Source organism: Dioscorea cayenensis, chromosome 19 (assembly GCF_009730915.1).
Source record: "Dioscorea cayenensis subsp. rotundata cultivar TDr96_F1 chromosome 19, TDr96_F1_v2_PseudoChromosome.rev07_lg8_w22 25.fasta, whole genome shotgun sequence".
NCBI classification, from domain to species: domain Eukaryota; kingdom Viridiplantae; phylum Streptophyta; class Magnoliopsida; order Dioscoreales; family Dioscoreaceae; genus Dioscorea; species Dioscorea cayenensis.
The window spans coordinates 28,117,341-28,134,473 of NC_052489.1; the positions used below are offsets into that span (position 1 = coordinate 28,117,341).

General features: G+C 37.1%; 4 protein-coding genes across 5 annotated transcripts; all 4 read right to left on the reverse strand.

Annotated features, from left to right (window-relative positions):
• Positions 1-532: 532 nt before the first annotated feature.
• On the reverse strand, positions 533-4,304 carry LOC120283266. Its single transcript, XM_039289901.1, has 7 exons — positions 4,008-4,304; positions 2,952-3,040; positions 2,729-2,861; positions 2,389-2,487; positions 2,144-2,266; positions 1,661-1,926; positions 533-1,044 (listed from the first exon to the last, which is right to left on the reverse strand). The coding sequence occupies exons 1-7, from the start codon at positions 4,156-4,158 to the stop codon at positions 934-936; spliced, it is 972 nt and encodes a 323-aa protein (XP_039145835.1). The 5' UTR covers positions 4,159-4,304; the 3' UTR covers positions 533-933.
• Positions 4,305-4,707: 403 nt separating this feature from the next.
• Positions 4,708-6,558, reverse strand: LOC120249327 (pentatricopeptide repeat-containing protein At2g20540-like). Its single transcript, XM_039257827.1, has one exon. The coding sequence runs from the start codon at positions 6,556-6,558 to the stop codon at positions 4,708-4,710; it is 1,851 nt and encodes a 616-aa protein (XP_039113761.1).
• A 763-nt stretch (positions 6,559-7,321) lies between these two features.
• LOC120250020 lies at positions 7,322-10,867 on the reverse strand. Its single transcript, XM_039258755.1, has 7 exons — positions 10,528-10,867; positions 10,303-10,360; positions 9,707-9,787; positions 9,508-9,540; positions 8,891-9,118; positions 8,651-8,789; positions 7,322-8,047 (listed from the first exon to the last, which is right to left on the reverse strand). Exons 1-7 carry the CDS (start codon positions 10,701-10,703, stop codon positions 7,563-7,565), a joined length of 1,200 nt encoding a protein of 399 aa, XP_039114689.1. The 5' UTR covers positions 10,704-10,867; the 3' UTR covers positions 7,322-7,562.
• A 1,223-nt stretch (positions 10,868-12,090) lies between these two features.
• On the reverse strand, positions 12,091-16,212 carry LOC120249756 (origin of replication complex subunit 2). Of its 2 annotated transcripts, XM_039258389.1 has the most exons (6): positions 16,004-16,212; positions 15,080-15,186; positions 14,343-14,475; positions 13,324-13,618; positions 12,468-12,695; positions 12,091-12,379 (listed from the first exon to the last, which is right to left on the reverse strand). In XM_039258389.1, the coding sequence occupies exons 1-6, from the start codon at positions 16,148-16,150 to the stop codon at positions 12,183-12,185; spliced, it is 1,107 nt and encodes a 368-aa protein (XP_039114323.1). In that variant the 5' UTR covers positions 16,151-16,212; the 3' UTR covers positions 12,091-12,182. The 2 variants fall into 2 exon arrangements, with proteins under 2 accessions (XP_039114323.1, XP_039114324.1); XM_039258390.1 differs by lacking the exon at positions 15,080-15,186.
• Positions 16,213-17,133: the final 921 nt, after the last annotated feature.

Sequence of the window (17,133 nt, forward strand, 5' to 3'; positions counted from 1 at the left end):
GTACAATGAATTTACTAGAGTTTATCTTCAAAGACATCAACCAATGAGTTCATGCATGTGTGTGAACTTAAAGAAAATTTTACGCCAATGAAAGTTAAGGAATTATAGAAGACAAGCCTGGAAGATTAGAGTTGAAGAAGCAACAGAAACAAAGTAGCATTAATTATAAGTCAATACATTGACTTGGGAAATATAGTCATCACATACGTAATATGAATACTAAAATAATTATATATATAAAAAAGTTAAATTTTCCCGGTCCACATGTTCATCCTATATACAGCAGTACTAGTTGATGTTTTTAAAGGTGAATTCAGGTAAATCTTGTGTCTTAAAGAGTTTTTGACATGTTTATTATAGATTGAAAATTTGCCTTCTAAGAACTATTCTTATGTATGTGTGATTGGTTCTCACAATGCTGTAAAAAAAATTATTTTTTATTTGATTACAATCTTTTGACAGTCTGTATCATTTACTTTCCTTATAAAAAAAAATAAATAAATAAAGAAAAGGTAATTGCCTCCATGTTCACAGTTCAAAGAATTGTTCCATCAATTACTTGCTGCTTTCAAGTTGGTCTTCATATCAGACACTGTTTTTCAGACACATTTGAACATCACACTAATCTCATGATCATTATACTTTCAGTTCCAAAAATATTCTTACAAAAGTCAGTATGATGTTCTGCTCAAAAGAACACTGTGGTAAGTTCGGTATTGTTTTTCATAGGAAAATAAGTACGAAAAATTTAATTATAGACAAATGAGTATAGCTGGTGAGATGCAAGAACAAGTCTGGCAGTTCGATTCCAATATGCACCCTCACGTTGCGGCTTCAGTAGTTATAATCACATTTGGCAGCGCAGCAGGATTAACAGCCGCAGACCAGCTTCGGTCGCGCTACTGCCACTGCCACGGGGAAAAATGGTTAAAGTCATGCACTGACTACGCCTGAAATCCAAGGGACAATTACAGGTGCTGTTGGATGAGAATTCCTGTATGATTCTGAGTACTTGTCTTTGAAGTTCAATCTTGGTGTGGCTGCCTGCATTTGCGAAATTTGTAAGAATTCATAGTGGTTGTTGTTCCAATGAGCAACAATTCGCAACACAATCAATGATGCCGAAGCATGGAATTTATCATATCAAAACACAATGTAAAAGTGAGTACTAATTGTTTCCTGTTTTGTTAATTTACAATAGAATTTCACCATAACAAATCTTTTGACTGATCTATTCTTTTCAAATTTCAGGCATTTGATAATGGCTAACTAGAAACAAATTGAATTAATACAGAAATCACAACTTGTGCCTTAGTGAGCATTCTGCAAGGCTAATAGTTCAAAGAATAATTACCATGGTGAAATCAATATGAGAGCGTTGTAGCTACGCTATCATTAATATAGCTATGTGTTCAACTTGGAAAAAAGTCATTTATATTCAATAAGAAAACACTATTCCTGATCAACAAACAAGGAGCATAAAACTGCAAAACATCTAAAATTATCTCATAATAATGTATTTTCTGGTCATCTTCATGTAGTTGATTCTTCAACAGTCAGACTAATGTTGTGTGTGGAGAGAAAAAAGAAAGAATTAGCCTACAAAAGATTACGTCAAATAATTTACATGAGTGACAACACACTCGAAAAAAAGCCGTACCTGTTTCAGCCAGCACTCTTGATGCTTGTGTTCATAAATATCAGGTGAGTAGCAACCAGATGGTGATGGGCAGTATACCCATATGTTGCACTTAATTTCCCCTGGTTTTGCTCTTTTGGCGTGATCCAGACATGCCTGACAACAGTCAGCAGCAGTTTCTTTGTGGTGCGTAAGTCCCCATCTAACAGCAGCACCATCGTAATCAGTATGACGTTCAGCATGACATTCAGGTGGTATCGGTCGGCCAGGAATAATTTCTTCCTCTTCTGAATAAGGACACACGAAAATGAATGAAAATAGTACCATAAAAGCTAAGTCGAGGTTTCTTTTATGTACAGAATAAAACAGAAGGAGCCGCTCTTTTGCAAATGAATGTATAACATGAAATTCAGAAGCAAAAGTAAAAAAGTCAACTTAATCTTAGTTGGAGAGCAGAATATGAAAGCATAACAGACTGTGGGTTGGAGTTGACAAAATCCATACCTAGCTCTGGTTCATTTTCAGGTTTGTTATTGTTATCCTTGTTTACAACATCAGCTGGCATCCAAAGTCCAATATCTTCTAACAGCATGAGCAAGTTGGATTCTAATGTCTTTTCCAGATATTCTGCAAGGAGGAAATTCTATTTTACATATTGACCACAATAAAAAAGTTGCAACACCAGCTCATAGAAGATAACAGGTCAAGAAGTATAAAATTAGAAATGAAATCATATTTAATAAGCCTACTTGTTTCTCTGACAGTGGAACTTGTATTGATTATTGGATTTGCAAAACTCGACTTTCTAACTGCTTCAAGTTTTTCAGTGCGCCAGCGTTCTACTGCTTCTGCGAACATAGAGGTATCAAATATGCATTGTATTGGAAGGACCAGAAGACCTATGTCTGAAGATATGTTTGACAAAGATAGATAGCAATCCAGGTCCACGTTCTATGATTCATTGCATACACAGGTTAAATTGTGTAAATTTGCCTTTATGATTCATTACATACATGAAAATATTGAACATCTGCAGCTAGTTTGGTTTTAGGAATTTACAAGACCATAGGAAGGTGATGGCACACACACCTCTTTGTTTGGTCACATTGGCAGCATTGTTTACTCCTTTTAACCGACTCAGAATTTCATTTGTCAGATTCTGCTTCATATGCAAGGACAACTCCAGCCTCTCTTCTTGCAAGAATCCATTCAACTTCTTCACCTTTATATAAAGGACAAACAAAGTGATCTCAAGGTCATCATTACGGAGCTAAAAAAATATAACAAGTGTGTAAAACAAGGTGAATCTTACCAATTTAACAAGCTCCGCAGGTTCTGATTCTTGCCTTAAGCGTATTGACTCTCGGACTCTCTTAATCTGATCATCAGTATATTTAAATTCTGGGTGACCACAGCAAAAGACATAAATTAACACTAGGCATAAAAAGATACAAAAAAACAAACAACAATGTCTAAACAAAAAGAAAATCACTAAAAACAGAATGAAGATACAAAAAACTTAATTTCTACTTCAAGGAGAAAGGATTCTCCAAAAAAATCACTATAAATAGGCAAAACATGCCTAAACAAAATCAGTTTGGCTTATGGGAATAATCCGCAAACTCAGAGATATTAAAAGGCCCGTGCAACTGATGCAAATGATGGGTTTGCAGCTCAGAAATAAAAAAGAAAACCATAAACTAGCTAAGGAAATACTTAAGCTTTTAATGAGATTTCATTTCATTAGAAGGGAAGCAAGTATTTGATCAACCATGAAGAAGAAAAACTGGGAATTGGTCATTAGTAACTAAAAATTTATGAATTGAGATCTCTATTACAAGCTCATCAAATAAACGAAAAACAAAAGAAGGGTAAAACAGTATAGGCAGCAGACAAAACATAAGGGTCTCAATATCCCTGAATAAATGCGCTCCTTTTGTACCCAGAGAAGACGAACAACATGACAATATAGCAACAAAATACAGATCAGAGATAGAAAAAAAAAAAAATCCAAAATCCCCAAATAAACTGCCAAAGGAGCCGCCTTTATAAAACATTGCGGATCGAGACCGCATGAGGAAGTCAAGCCGCAGAATAAATCCCAAAAAAACTGATTGGAATCACATATTGAAGTTACTACCAAAAACAAATTCATGCTTGGATACAAAAAAACAACACTCGAAGCAAGACTTTCTGTTCAAAGAAGCTCCTTTATACCTGAAAACCTAAAACCACCACAAGAGAACTATAGAAAGAACCCAAAAACCATCACTAACAAGCAAATCATAGCACAGAAAGAATCCTGCAAGTGTATAATACGAAATGTCCCAAAATAAAGATCGATTAGGTAAAGGAGCTGCATTTAAACCTGAAATCGCATCTGGATCGCTCGAGGATGAGAAGACGTGCAAGTAGACGGAGCGAAGAACACACAGCGCAACGATGACGTTCACTGAGCACACTACGAAGGTTGTGCGCTTGTAGGAGCACCACCGCCACCACGCACCTCCCCTTGCCATCCCTCCACCGCTTCCACCGCCGGAGAAGTCATGCGATCCCTCGGAGGTGCATCTCGACTTTGCTCTTCCGCGATTGTGGCGGATTGAATGGGAACTAATTCAAGGGAAGGGTAAGAAGAGAAGATGAGAGGCGATTTAATGTTGTGGCTGGTAAGCCTACCGCAATGGTGAATCCAGTCAGTTGAGGAGCTCCTTTGTCTTTTTTACTTTTCACCCCTTGGAAAATACAAATTTCACGTTACCTCCTTACTTGAAAAAAAAATATATATATATATATATATTATTTTTTCTTTGGAAAATATTTTTAAGTTGGAAGAAAAGAAAAGAAAAAGGCAAAATAGAAAAGATTGATGGAGAGATATTCGGTGACATTGTAGGATGTCATTGATGTATGGTGTCAGCTGCATCATAATTCACTGTTTGGTGAGACAGACTGATTGACAGGGAACAATGACTATTCCTTCTTTATAATTTATATATTTATTATCAACCAACAACAAATTATAATTCCTTCATTTAATATACAACATAAACAAAAGAAAGTGATAACTACTTAATAGCCCCAACATGAATCCAACTATTCCCAGCAGGCTTGACCAACCCTTTCCCATCAATCATCCTTCTAACCTTCTTAGCCTCATCCCACATCCCAGCCTTACAATATATACTGGCCATTGTAACATAATTCCCAGCATTCTCAGGCTCCAACCTAACCAATGCATCAAATGCAACCTTCCCAAACTCCACACTCTCATACACCTCACAAGCTGCAAGCATTGCCCCCCAAACACTACCCCCACCACCCTCTATTTCTCCGGCGAGCTCCACCACCTCCTCGAATCTCCCCGCCCGACTAAGCATGTCAACCACACACGCACATTGCTCACTCGTAACGACAACATCGTACTCTCTCACCGCACACTTAATCAATTTCATTCCTTCATCTACTAATCCCCCATGACTACAAGCCATCAAAACATTAGTCATGGTTATCATGTTGGGTTTTACTCCGGACTTGACCATATCATGGAAGAGCTTAATTGAATCTTTAGCTCGTCCATGTGACCCGCACCCTCCGATCATAGTGTTCCATGAGACTAAGTCCTTCACGCTCATAGTCCTAAAGATGGAACTGGCATGGTCAATGCACCCTAACCTTGAATACATACACATTAAGGCGTTATCACACAGTAGAGTGTCACTCTCGTAATAATTCCTAAGTCTAAGGGCATGTATCTCCCTCCCTCGTTTCAGATCACAGACGGTTAAAACCGTTGCTAATGTAGTCTGGTCGTGTCCGATGCCCCTCACCTGCATCTCTTTGAAGTGCTCCATCGCCACGTCAGCCTTTCCCACACGTGCGAATCCTACGATCATCGCGTTCCACGTCACCACATCATCGTGGTCCATCAAACGGAAGACCCGTTCGGCGGCTGTGATCTCACCTCCGCCGGCGTACATGACCACTAAAGCTGCACCTGCGGCGGAGTAGAACGCCTCGGGATCGGGTTTGCAAGACTTGATCCCGTAGCAGTGGATGGCTCTCCCGTTTCTCAAGCACGACACGTGGCGGCACGAGGAGATGACGCAGGATAAGGTATCGTGGTCTGGCAGGACAGATGAGTCGGAGATGGCGGTGATCATCATCCGTCGAAAGAGGTGGAGAGCTGCCTCGTGATTCGCGCACCGGGAGTATCCGACGATGATGGTGGTCCAGGAGACGAGGTTGGGACGGAGGAGGCGGTTGAAGAGATGGAGGGCGTCGTCGCATCGTGCGGCGCGGCAGAGGCCGTTGATGATGATGTTGTGGGTGACGATGTCGGGATCGTAGCCGTCGGATTGCATCGAGATGAGGAGGTTGAGAGCGGGGGTGATGGCGCCGGAGGAGACGTAGGCGGAGAGGAGGGAGTTGAAGGTGAGGGCTTGGCGGCGGTGAAGGTGGTCGCCATCGTCGAAGGCTTTGTGGGCGGAGATGAGATCGGGAATGCGGGCGTAGGAGGAGATGAGCGCCGGGAGGACGTGGGGGGAGGAGCGGCAGCCGGATTTGAGGGCGTCAGCGTGAAGGGAAGGGATGAGGAGAGGAGGGGCAGAGCGGAGGGTTGGGGGAAGGAGGAAAGGGTCGGGAGGGTGGAGGCGGCGGGCGGAGGAGTAGAGGTGGAGGGAGAGGGGAGGAGGGAGGGAGGAGAGGAGAGGAGGGAAGGAAGAGGGGGGAGGGTAAGGGTGATCGGAGAGGAGGCGGAGGGCGGGGGAGGGAGCGCCGGCGAGGGAATAGAGGTGGATGAGCTTGGGGAGGAGGAAGAGGGTTAGAGAGCCGTGGACGATGAGGTGGGAGTGGAGAAGACGAACCTCGATTAGGGTTTTGGGGGGAATTAGGGTTTCTGGAGGGAAAGGGAGGCGCATTAGATGTTTGGATTTGAGGGTGGGATGATTTGGGGGAGATTTGGGATTTCATGAAGCGGGTCGGATCCTTTTCTAACAGCGGGTTAGATCCGTTAAAAGTAGTCTTTTCTATTTGTTGCCGTTCCAATACCTATATTCAAATTATATAGTATATTGCAATTATAATCTATACATATACTGTATGTGTATGCATATGTGGAATTTGATTCAATATATATATATATATATATTTCACAAAATCGGCAAACGACAAAATAAAGAATATCTCTGCCATGCAACTATAGATAGAAGAGAGAACGAGAGGTATCCTACAAAAAAATATCCTACAAAAGACCTAAAAGGTGAATTATAATTTGAGAGACTCGAATTCAAGACCTTTTATTCAAGTAATTACCAGTAAACTAACTCACGGTTCTTATTAACAATTTTTTTTCCTCATCTCATAAAAAATACCGGCGTCTAATAAAAAAATAATTTTTATAGTCAGTTTTTTTTAACATTTACACTAAGGCAAGTTGGTATATATAAATAATTAAAAATATAAAATAATCAAAATATTCAGAAAATACAGGCAGAGTGCATGATTCATTTCTGTGCACTTCTTAAGCGCATATCAACCGCAGCAGTCGATTTTTTTTAGTTAAAATATATACGTTAAAACCTTTAATTGGAGAATATATATGCCTAAATTATAAAGAAGATTCACATGTAAATATCATATATTCTCATCTAAAAATTCACACTAATCTTTAAAATATGAACATAGAGCTAAGTAGATTCTTGTTATTACGAGAACAGTGAACATTGATTTCTATACATACTGAAGATGATGAAACAGAGGTAAAAAAGGCTAAAAGACTAGTATATTTGGTCATCCTTATTGCCCACTAAAAGGGTATCGACATCATATATGATCAGAGAAAAAAATATTTACATCCATCAAAGGCCTCCGAGAACTGTCACTATGCATTTTAGTATTCTATATAGCTTTTTAAGTTAGGAATCTACAACCGGGATCGCCTAATGCATTTGATAGGATTGAAAGGATTGTACCGGCGAGATGACGGGAACGTTTGCCTCTTGTTCAAGGACATGCCTGGCTTTATGTCCCAACCTTCAATGTTCTTGGGGATGCAAGCTTCAAAGAGGATTTGGCCAAGCACTCCGTTTGGGGAAGCACCAGGCGAGTTCTGCCTGCGAGGGGAATCTGACTTCTGGCGGTGATGTGTTTGATCCGGCATTTCAGTATCATCAAATCCCATCAAGCCAGACAACGAGAGATGATCACTTGGACTAACTGCTACCTGTCTTAATGTTTCATTTGAGCCCATTGCTTCTGTTCCGAGATCGGACATGTTGTTGCCGAAAATCCTTGTACCAAGAGTTTCCCCATTCAGTTGATGCCTTCTTTGGGAAAAAATCATGGTTGCATCATTAAGCAACTTGAATACAGCATACTTGTACTCATCAGTGTGGTGTTTGTAGTGTCCTGAACAGAGAACTTAGTTACACCCAGCATATCCTCCAAGATGGAGATAAAAATAAAACTAAGCAAGCAATTTTCTTTCCCAATAAGAAGAATATCATACTCAGAAAATGGAAGTGACAAGACCAATACCTCATGCATAAACAGTCAAGTTACCTATAATTCTCTCATACCCATTAAATTTGTTAAAGCCTGCTGAGTTCTTCCCCTATGCTGATGCACCTTTTTTTTTTGGTCTGACAATTGGTTTTGCTATGGTATGCGAGTCACATTTTTATTTTTTTATTTTAATTTGAAGGCCTATTCAACATTTTGAAAAGTGAAAACAATTGTTATTATCCTGGAAAATGACTACAATATTTATATTATTGATACTGAAATGTGACTACAACATTATAAATTTCCATCACTTATGTCTACTGATCCAATCAACATGGAAGATAAAATGAAGCCTTAAACAGAAATATCATACTCAATTTTTTTTTTGTGTTGACTATGATTAAACACTTATTACCTAGTTCCCATGCTCCTGTCTTCAAAACACCCCTGCAAAATCAGTTAACTCTTCTTGACAGATATTAAACAAGGATGTTTGTAAAGACATACCTACATGAGGGGAACTTTTCCACTTCACTAGTCTAACATCACCACCAAGCTCTAGTAGATGTTGAGCAAAGTCATAAACAACTTGAAAGGGAGCAAGTTCATCATCTTCAGAAAATAGGATGAGAATTGGGCCTATGCCCTGCATATAAAATTATGTGAGGTAAAATTGGCAGAATACAATCATAAAGATTCCTCAGGGAAAAGATAAGAAATCTGTCACTCATAAAATGAGAGGCTTACAACTGATGAATACAGAGTTTTCCAATACTCAACACGCTGAGCTTCAAACCTGTTCATGAAGAGAGTGTCCATTCCAGAAACAAGGGCTTTTGCTATCCATGAAACAATTCTAGATGCCTGAGACACTTTTGGATGGAGAAAATGACTGCCCAGATCACTAGTGAAGTCTACAGGACCAGAATCATATATTTGCCCACAGATGCAATCTCTTAACAGTTGATAGTCATCCTTGAGCAAAAAGAAATCAAAATGACTTCAGAAAAGGAATTGGAGTCCCAGAAATATATGAAATCATCAGGAAAAAGGCAGCTCCAATGTATCATAGAATTATAATAAAGAACTAAAAATTCTTCTCAGTATGATATTACTCTATGAGGTATTGCTCAAATGACAGTTTCCAAGTGTCAATTGAAGAAGAAAATGATGACAGGCACATAGAAGTCAATTAAACCATCAATGCCCATCACCAGAGTGACTTACTTTAACTGGGATTGTTCTGTAAAAATTTTGGCATGGGCTTAAATCAGTAATCTAGCCCTGCTTATTTCACAATGTTGATATGTAAACCACACAGCATTGCACAAAAAAGAACTGCAGAAAAAAGATTAAAACTGCACCTTAAGTTGCCCTTCGCTCTTCCCTTCAACCAACTGGCAGAAGAAAATAAGCATTAGTCAAACTATTTAAGGCAGAAAGAAAACACCAATCAATTTCCACAAAGACTACATAGTACATACTCCGCACTCCACAGCATTCAACTCAATTTGTGAATGAGAGAAAAGGAATTTCAACTCCAAAAAGAGTCAAGAACCATACCTGATGAACCTTGTACAAGCAACTCTTAGAACCTCCAGAAAAAGCCGCAAATGTAATAGGCCGTGGTTTGATCTTCACTTCCTGGAATCCCATCAGGGCACAGGAGAAAAAGATGTCTCATTCGTTTTGGTCAATCATAATGACGCTAACAAGTACTGACTTAGACAGAACACAAACATCAAGGGGCATATAGCTATCATCAGAATTTATAAACATTATTAAATTCAGCTAATAAATGAATCAGTTCCACAACTAACAAGAACAATAAATGGGCACAAACGGGTCCTACGTCCCAATATTTTTCCCAATAATTTGATTCTGTAACAATTGTTTGTTTTGCACTGAGTCATATTTACCAGAGATTGCTCAATAATCAGCAAGGAAAGCTCAACACTAAAAGGTCATATCTTTCAAAACACTTAATATAGTTTATACTAAGCAGATGAACTGCAAGTGTAAAAGAAGATAAAGTTTGGAATTTTTTATAAGTAACAAGTAGAAATATTCATGAATCAAAATTCCAGGGAATCAAACACTCAAAACGTCTACAAATACATTCCGAACTAAAAATAATCGGAAAAGAAAAGAATACCGACCTTTATAAGCTCATCAAGAACAGTAGATGCTAGTTTTGCAGCTTTCTCCGGGAAAAATCTGGGCAAGCAATCATCTCAATGAGTGTTACCATGCTAAAGTTCATAACTTTCCACTAATATATAACATCAGATCCACTATTTGCATCACAATCTCGATCAAATCTCAACTACCAAAAAACAACAAAAACAAGAAGAAAATAAAAAAGAACAGGGATAAGAACTCACAGAGTGAAAAAATCCGACTGGCAGACGAGAGAGCTCCACCCAACCGACGAGTAGAGATCCAAGAAGGGATTCAGATCCTTCTCATCACTCGATGGCCACAAGAACATCACCACAACACCCTCCTCCGCCCCTCCCGCCCTTCTCTCCCAAAAAACCCGTCCCCCGTCTCCCCACATCTCCTCCAAACCGATGAACAAACCCAGAAATCGGAACTAGGGTTCCACTCTTCAACCAATCCTCGATCGAAACCCTAGAAATCCTTCGCCTTCATCATTTTTTTTTTTTTTTGAAAAATGGGGAATAAATTGAGGAAAATTGGTGATTTTTTTTTTTAAAGCTCTTACAAGTCCGCAGCTTTATACGCTAATAGAGAGAGGATAAACGGATTTAACCAGTAAAACGGAGCTCCGAAATCCGATAACAAAACCCGAATCCGATTCATGTGCCACTGAGTAAGCGGATCCGGGTTCGGATTTCCTATACTCCGAGAAGGATTGCTAGCAAATTTCTACTACTTTTCGTCACCAATTAAACATATATTTATATAATAAGCTTTATTATTTGATTTATTTATCTATTATGATTTTTTTTCTATGGTCCTTATATGCATAGAAAATGGGTGGCCACCACGCGTCAATTTTGTTTGTTTACCAAGTTATTATAATTATTTAGTTTGGATGTACAACATAAGTCCATCTTTCTCCGATCTCATTTGGCGACTCTTTTATTTATTTATTTATTTTCATTTTAAAAAATCCTATTTTTGTTATAGCCATTGACATGTTCGGTAGGTTGTCCTTGTTTCTGAGTTGGGAAAAAAAAACTATTTCAGATAAAGATAAAATCTACAAAAGTTGAGAAAGACATCATGTAACCCATGAACCAGATTTAAGTTAATAAAACATTGTAAAATAATGTTATCATATATTCTAATACAATATAAATTTTTTTATTGCTACTAAAAAAATCTTTTGACGACCAATCTAAAAAAATATCTTATAGAGATTTGTGGGAAAATAAAACCCAAATTATTGCGAGAGTGGTATAAATCACGACTTTGTTAAAACAAAGCTCATGTCCACTATTAGCATACTTGCTTGTATGTATTTTAAATAACTTAGGCTATACAAAATTACTTTTTTTTTTAATGTATTCTATTTTTTTCATTCATTCATATCTATCATAAACTATGTTTTTTTTTATCTGTTATTTTTAAATATAAAAAAAAAATTATTATTTTTTTTTAAAATTATCTTAACACTCAATTTTAATTCTCTTCATGAAATTTAATATGAGAGAGAAATATGAAGATATAAATTACAGGTAATTTTAAAAAAATAACAAATCTTTTACTAAATTATGTAAAATAACCAATATGTGAGATTCGGTTATTCACACGGAGGGCGTAGATTAGACGCATAAACAAATCTTAAAAGGCAATCTTGAAATGACATCCCACCAAAACATTTATATGATATGTACATCCAACACTAAATATCCACCAAGATTTTTGATAGTCAAACATAGAGCAATCAATAAAATTATTACTCTGGAACCATTGGATGGATGAACTGCTTAGAATGCATTAATTAGATAATTAATGAATCATAGAAGTGAGCATTATCCAATTCAAAGAACAACAAGAGACATTAAACTCATACCAGTTCTTGCAGAAGCCTCTCCAATGATTCAGTGGTGAGAGGTATATAAAGACAATCCTGGCCATCAGAGTGCTTTCTCACCTTCACTAATTCATGATCCTTGAACTCTGTCAGATGAGAATTCAATGTCACCTGGCTACTAACCAAGAACTTTTCTCGGCACTTGGTGTACAAAGTATTGACAGGCATGCCTGTGATTGTGACAAAAAATTCAGGTATAAGAATCAAGAAACAGAAATTTTGATCAGATATGGGTGTAAATTGAGGTTCATGGCTTGCCTTCCTCTTTTACATTGGCAAGCTGATGCTCTGCAAGGACTTTGAACACACTCTGTGCATTTGGGGTCAAGCTCTGAAGGACAACAAGGGCGGTTTTTGTGCTTTGGGCAGCACTGCTGCCGGCGAGTATCAGAGGGAAGAACACACCTTCTGCTTTGTATGGCGCGAATGTGGGTACGTGGTACCAGCACCAGTTAAACTGAGTATGAACCATCTTCTTGTCCCACACTGTTAAAAATACGAAGGTGTCAATGGTGGTCAAAGGGAATAAATGATAATAGATGTCAAATGTATAAAGTATAAGATGCATGTGTGATGCCAGAGAGGATCTGTTGAGGTGTTTGTTGATCAATGATCATAGAAAACAATAGAAGAGGTATCGGCAATAAGTACGACTCTGGATATTGAGTAGTAGAATTTTTGGATTATGTCAGAGAATGGGTGTTGAGGGATACTATCTACTACACCAATCAGTATACTGTGCAATCTTATACAAATTGCCAAAGTTTAGAAGGGATCACAAAAAAGAATAACTTGAGAACCAAATGGTGAACAGGCAAATACTAAGCTTTTTGTTGGTTATGCTTATTTGGTAAGATATGGAGACGCACATATAGTTTGTATTTCATAATGTTAAGAGGTATAAAAAAAAATGGATAATGGCCATCATCATTTGTCAAATAAATGCGGAGACAAGAGAAGACCAATCTATTAAAAACAAATAACAATTTATGAGCTACAGAGAGCTAAAGATGTCTTGATTCACAAAATAGAAAATAAAGTTAATTTTATTGAAAAAGGTTGAAGCTGACAGAAACAGATACTTCAATAAATAATAGGGTGATAGTGAACTCACATAGAGGTGCATTGACATGGTCAGTAGATGCAATGACACGGACAGGAGAACAGCTGGCCAGCCTTGCAAGGTATTGTTGGGTTTCAAAATCACGCAAAGCAGGTCCATCAATGTTGTGAATTATAAGGCAAACAAATGATTCATTATCATCTGAAGGCTGTTCATTCAGAAACATTAGCAGATCTTCCATGGATTGAAAACTAAGAGGTTGCTGAGTTTTTGCCTTCTTCCTCACAGAACCCTTCCTACTGGTTTTTAGTTGGTCTTGTAGCATTTCACATATAGCGATAATGACCTGCATGGTTTGGTGAAACACAAGTAGGAATCGGGTAAACTCATTCCTTGAGGACAGGAAAAGGTAGAGGGGGTGAGTGAAGATGGTGATCAACAAAAAACTTGGAATTTATTATCCCATTAATTGTTCGACGAATTCTTGACCCGCAGAAGCAGGAACAAAAGACTAGACCTGTTGATACTTGATTTTTAGAATACATAGATTCTCTAAAAAACTGTCCATTTAATAATACCAACCAATAGGGATGAAACAATGTTCGCTTATTAATGATTGTTTCAAGTCATTTTTTTGATAAAAAAATTGAATCAACTAAATAGTGAGAGTCAATTTTAGGATTCAGAACTATCAAAGTAATACGTTGGAAATCTTATAAGGGTTCCTAAACTAAAGGACTCCCCCTTTTTTTCTTCTAGGAGAAAGCATTATACGAAAGACTATCAAAACTTCTTACTTATCTTACACAATGGGTGTTGCAATAAAAATTAATAAAAAATGATTGCCTAAAAGAAAAAGTTATATAAAGACTTCTCTTAATTCCTGAGCAATAATTCATCAATCAGATAACACGAGCTCTTTATTGGTTTTAGAAATAAAACGATTACATAATTTGCTGAAAGCTTATAAATGGTTATTTCATGCAACAAACATATGGATAGAGATATTTACAGAGAGCAGAATTCTGCTAAAAGGAAAAGATCTGAAACAAATTAATAAAGGATCTTACTTGTTTTAGGTTGATGGATGGAAGATAACCATTGAGGACAAGTGCTCCATAATCTGTCAATGATGTAGAAGCAAAATCTTCAAGCAAAACCTTCTTTGAGCCAAATCCATACATCAATAGGCCAAAACCACACCTATTCAGGAAAGACATGAAAAAGCAGTTTCAAGAAATTTCATAGGATGAACAAACTGATAAAACTATACTTTCTCTAATTAATTAACAAATTATGATTAGATTGCACTTTAACATTCTAAAACAAAATATTGTTTTGCCACATAAGACATGCTACCAAATTTGATGTATAAATTGTTATTGAACCATCCTAAATCAGAATTTAAACCACTGGCATGGCAAAATTTGTCAAATCAACCAGTCAATAGACCTTTGCTAGATTCATGGATGAGCAGCTATAAGCAAGCTTGCATTAAGCTTGTAGAAATACTTGAAATGGAAAATTTTCCAAACTACTGAAATTCTAGTTTTCAGGTAACTTCATGATTCCTTTAAATTAAAAACTGTCAAGAAGTTATTATTCGTGCATGAACTGTTACATACTAGCTGGTAACAGGGCAGTAAACAAGAACGGAACTATAACAAACTAAACAAGTTCTCTAAGTTTCGGTCTTCATCTAAACAAAAAATATGAGGGTTCCATGTTTTAGGATTAGAATAATAAACATTGGGAAGTGCAGAACTGAGGAAATACTTAAAGCGTCAAAGCATAACAAGGAGCAGACCTCAGCTCAAATAGCCACTTCGGGTATAAATCTTTGTAGCTTTTCAGCAAAAGTGCAATCTCTTTCTCATGTTTTTCCTTAATCCTGGATGTTTCTGCTCTCAAGACCTAGCATAAGTAGTGCATATAGGTTTAAGACAGCGAATTATTTCACTAAACTGCTTAGAAAAAATGATCTAAATTTTCATAACAACTGTCACTGCAAAGTGCAAACATTAGCAAAACAATGACAGCAACATCTTAAATGCAAATAATAGATTTAAATATAGGGAGATGATATCCACTTGAAGTAAAACCTTGGAAAGTAAGGAAATTCCCCTAATAAGATAAACTTCCGACCGAATTCTAGTGCATGGCCATTCACAAATTAGTTGGGACACAATTAGGACAACAGGCTCAGTTCAACTGCATCATTATCAGAGGAAATTAGATACAGAATTGATGAATTAATGAGCCTACATCCTTCAAAGTAAGCAACAGTCTCCCAAATTATCCAGAAGAAATGTGAGGCTTGAAACATGGTTGATAATTCCAGCATAGAGTGAAACAATGAGATGGATCTAGTGTCAAAACAAAAGAATATGAGATTATCATATACCAGACCAAGTTGCCATGGAAAACCAAAAGGAGAGAAAGCCCACACCTTAAAATCCATCGACCAGAATTGTCACTAAAATTACACTTCAATTCCATCAATTAAAATGCTATTCAAGCATTCAATGAACTTGTTTTCACTTTAACCATGACAATCACTGTAAATCTCATATGAAATGGGTAGCAGACACATGGATTATATCATAAAGATAGCATCTTTGGGAGAGAAAACATCAAATCCATATCCATTTTAATCAAAACACAATAATTACACTCAAAATTTAAAACTTAGTAGTAAAATGAAGGGGGTTTTGGGGTGATTGAACAAGACCTGCTCGTCTGCGAGATCGATATCAGAGAGCTTGCGACCGGATTTCTTCCCGGATCCGCCGCCAATCTCTCTGGCCAAAAAGTAATTCCTTGAGAACCCAAACTCCTCCTCCTCCTCCTCGTCTCCACCGCCATCCTTCGGATCCATCGCCGCCGCCCGGCAATGCTCGCTATCTCTCTCTCTCTCTCGCGCGCACGCGTTTTCCCGCGCTTTCAGCACAAGGCGAGGATTGACATTGGATTCCAAAATAAAAATAAAAAGCCCTAAATAACGGGTTCGGATCTAGAAGTCTGTTGGATTCGGGTTTGGATTCTCTATTAAGAATCCGATAGTTTGTATCAATAAAATATTTATTATGGTTTTAATAACTTACTATATATATATATATATATATGACAATAGTGACACAGTCATATTTAAACATAATTAAGCAAAGGCAACCAAGATTCATTTAATTAAAAATGGTCATTAAATGGAATATAGCACATGAAAAATAAGATTTATCAAACTAACATGTGGTGACAGCAAATATGGCATTGATTGATTTTCCCAAAAATAAATTAATAAATAAATAAAAGATAAATCTGTGAGTGGTTAAGAAGGATTTGTGAGTAAAAAGTAAAAACACTCATTAGATTATCTAAACTGAAAAGATGATGATCTCTCATGCTTCTCATTAGTTGAGATTTTGCTTAACCACTAGATTAATAAGGTTTACCAAATTTGTTCATTATTGAAAATAATGATGCCATGATTTTTCACTCAATTTTGACTTTAGTGATTAAAATAAAATTAACAGATTATTATTATAATAAAATTAAATAGTAAATAGCATGAGAAAAGAAAAAAAATACATCATTAGTTCCATAATATTGTCGCATTGATTACTGTAATAAATGTTGAGGATTTGATTTCTTTCCAAAATAGTAACTAACCAATTTTGTGTGTGTGTTTTTTTTAAAATTATATTCGTGAAATATACACGTGGCACTAGCAGTGGGACAGGGGGTGGGACCGTGGGAGCACTCTTCAAAAGAATGCTTTGAAAAAATAAATACAACTATCTGTTTTTTTTTTATTATTATTATTATTTAAATTTAAGACATCACAGCTGCATCCAACTACTGAAA

Excerpts from the sequence above, each read along its gene's own strand:
- LOC120283266 (XM_039289901.1), bottom strand. The coding sequence starts at position 4,158 with ATGGCAAGGGGAGGTGCGTGGTGGCGGTGGTGCTCCTACAAGCGCACA. Across the intron at positions 3,041-4,007 it reads CGATCCAGATGCGATTTCAG|AATTTAAATATACTGATGAT; the intron begins GTTTAAATGCAG and ends GTGGTCACCCAG. Across the intron at positions 2,488-2,728 it reads CAATGTGACCAAACAAAGAG|AAGCAGTAGAACGCTGGCGC; the intron begins GTGTGTGTGCCA and ends CTATGTTCGCAG.
- LOC120249327 (XM_039257827.1), bottom strand. The coding sequence starts at position 6,558 with ATGCGCCTCCCTTTCCCTCCAGAAACCCTAATTCCCCCCAAAACCCTA.
- LOC120250020 (XM_039258755.1), bottom strand. The coding sequence starts at position 10,703 with ATGTGGGGAGACGGGGGACGGGTTTTTTGGGAGAGAAGGGCGGGAGGG. Across the intron at positions 9,119-9,507 it reads AGAGCGAAGGGCAACTTAAG|GATGACTATCAACTGTTAAG; the intron begins GTGCAGTTTTAA and ends TTTTTGCTCAAG. Across the intron at positions 8,790-8,890 it reads AAACTCTGTATTCATCAGTT|GGCATAGGCCCAATTCTCAT; the intron begins GTAAGCCTCTCA and ends TTTTATATGCAG.
- LOC120249756 (XM_039258389.1), bottom strand. The coding sequence starts at position 16,150 with ATGGATCCGAAGGATGGCGGTGGAGACGAGGAGGAGGAGGAGGAGTTT. Across the intron at positions 12,696-13,323 it reads CCATGTCAATGCACCTCTAT|TGTGGGACAAGAAGATGGTT; the intron begins GTGAGTTCACTA and ends TATTTTTAACAG. Across the intron at positions 12,380-12,467 it reads TGCCAATGTAAAAGAGGAAG|GCATGCCTGTCAATACTTTG; the intron begins GCAAGCCATGAA and ends TCACAATCACAG.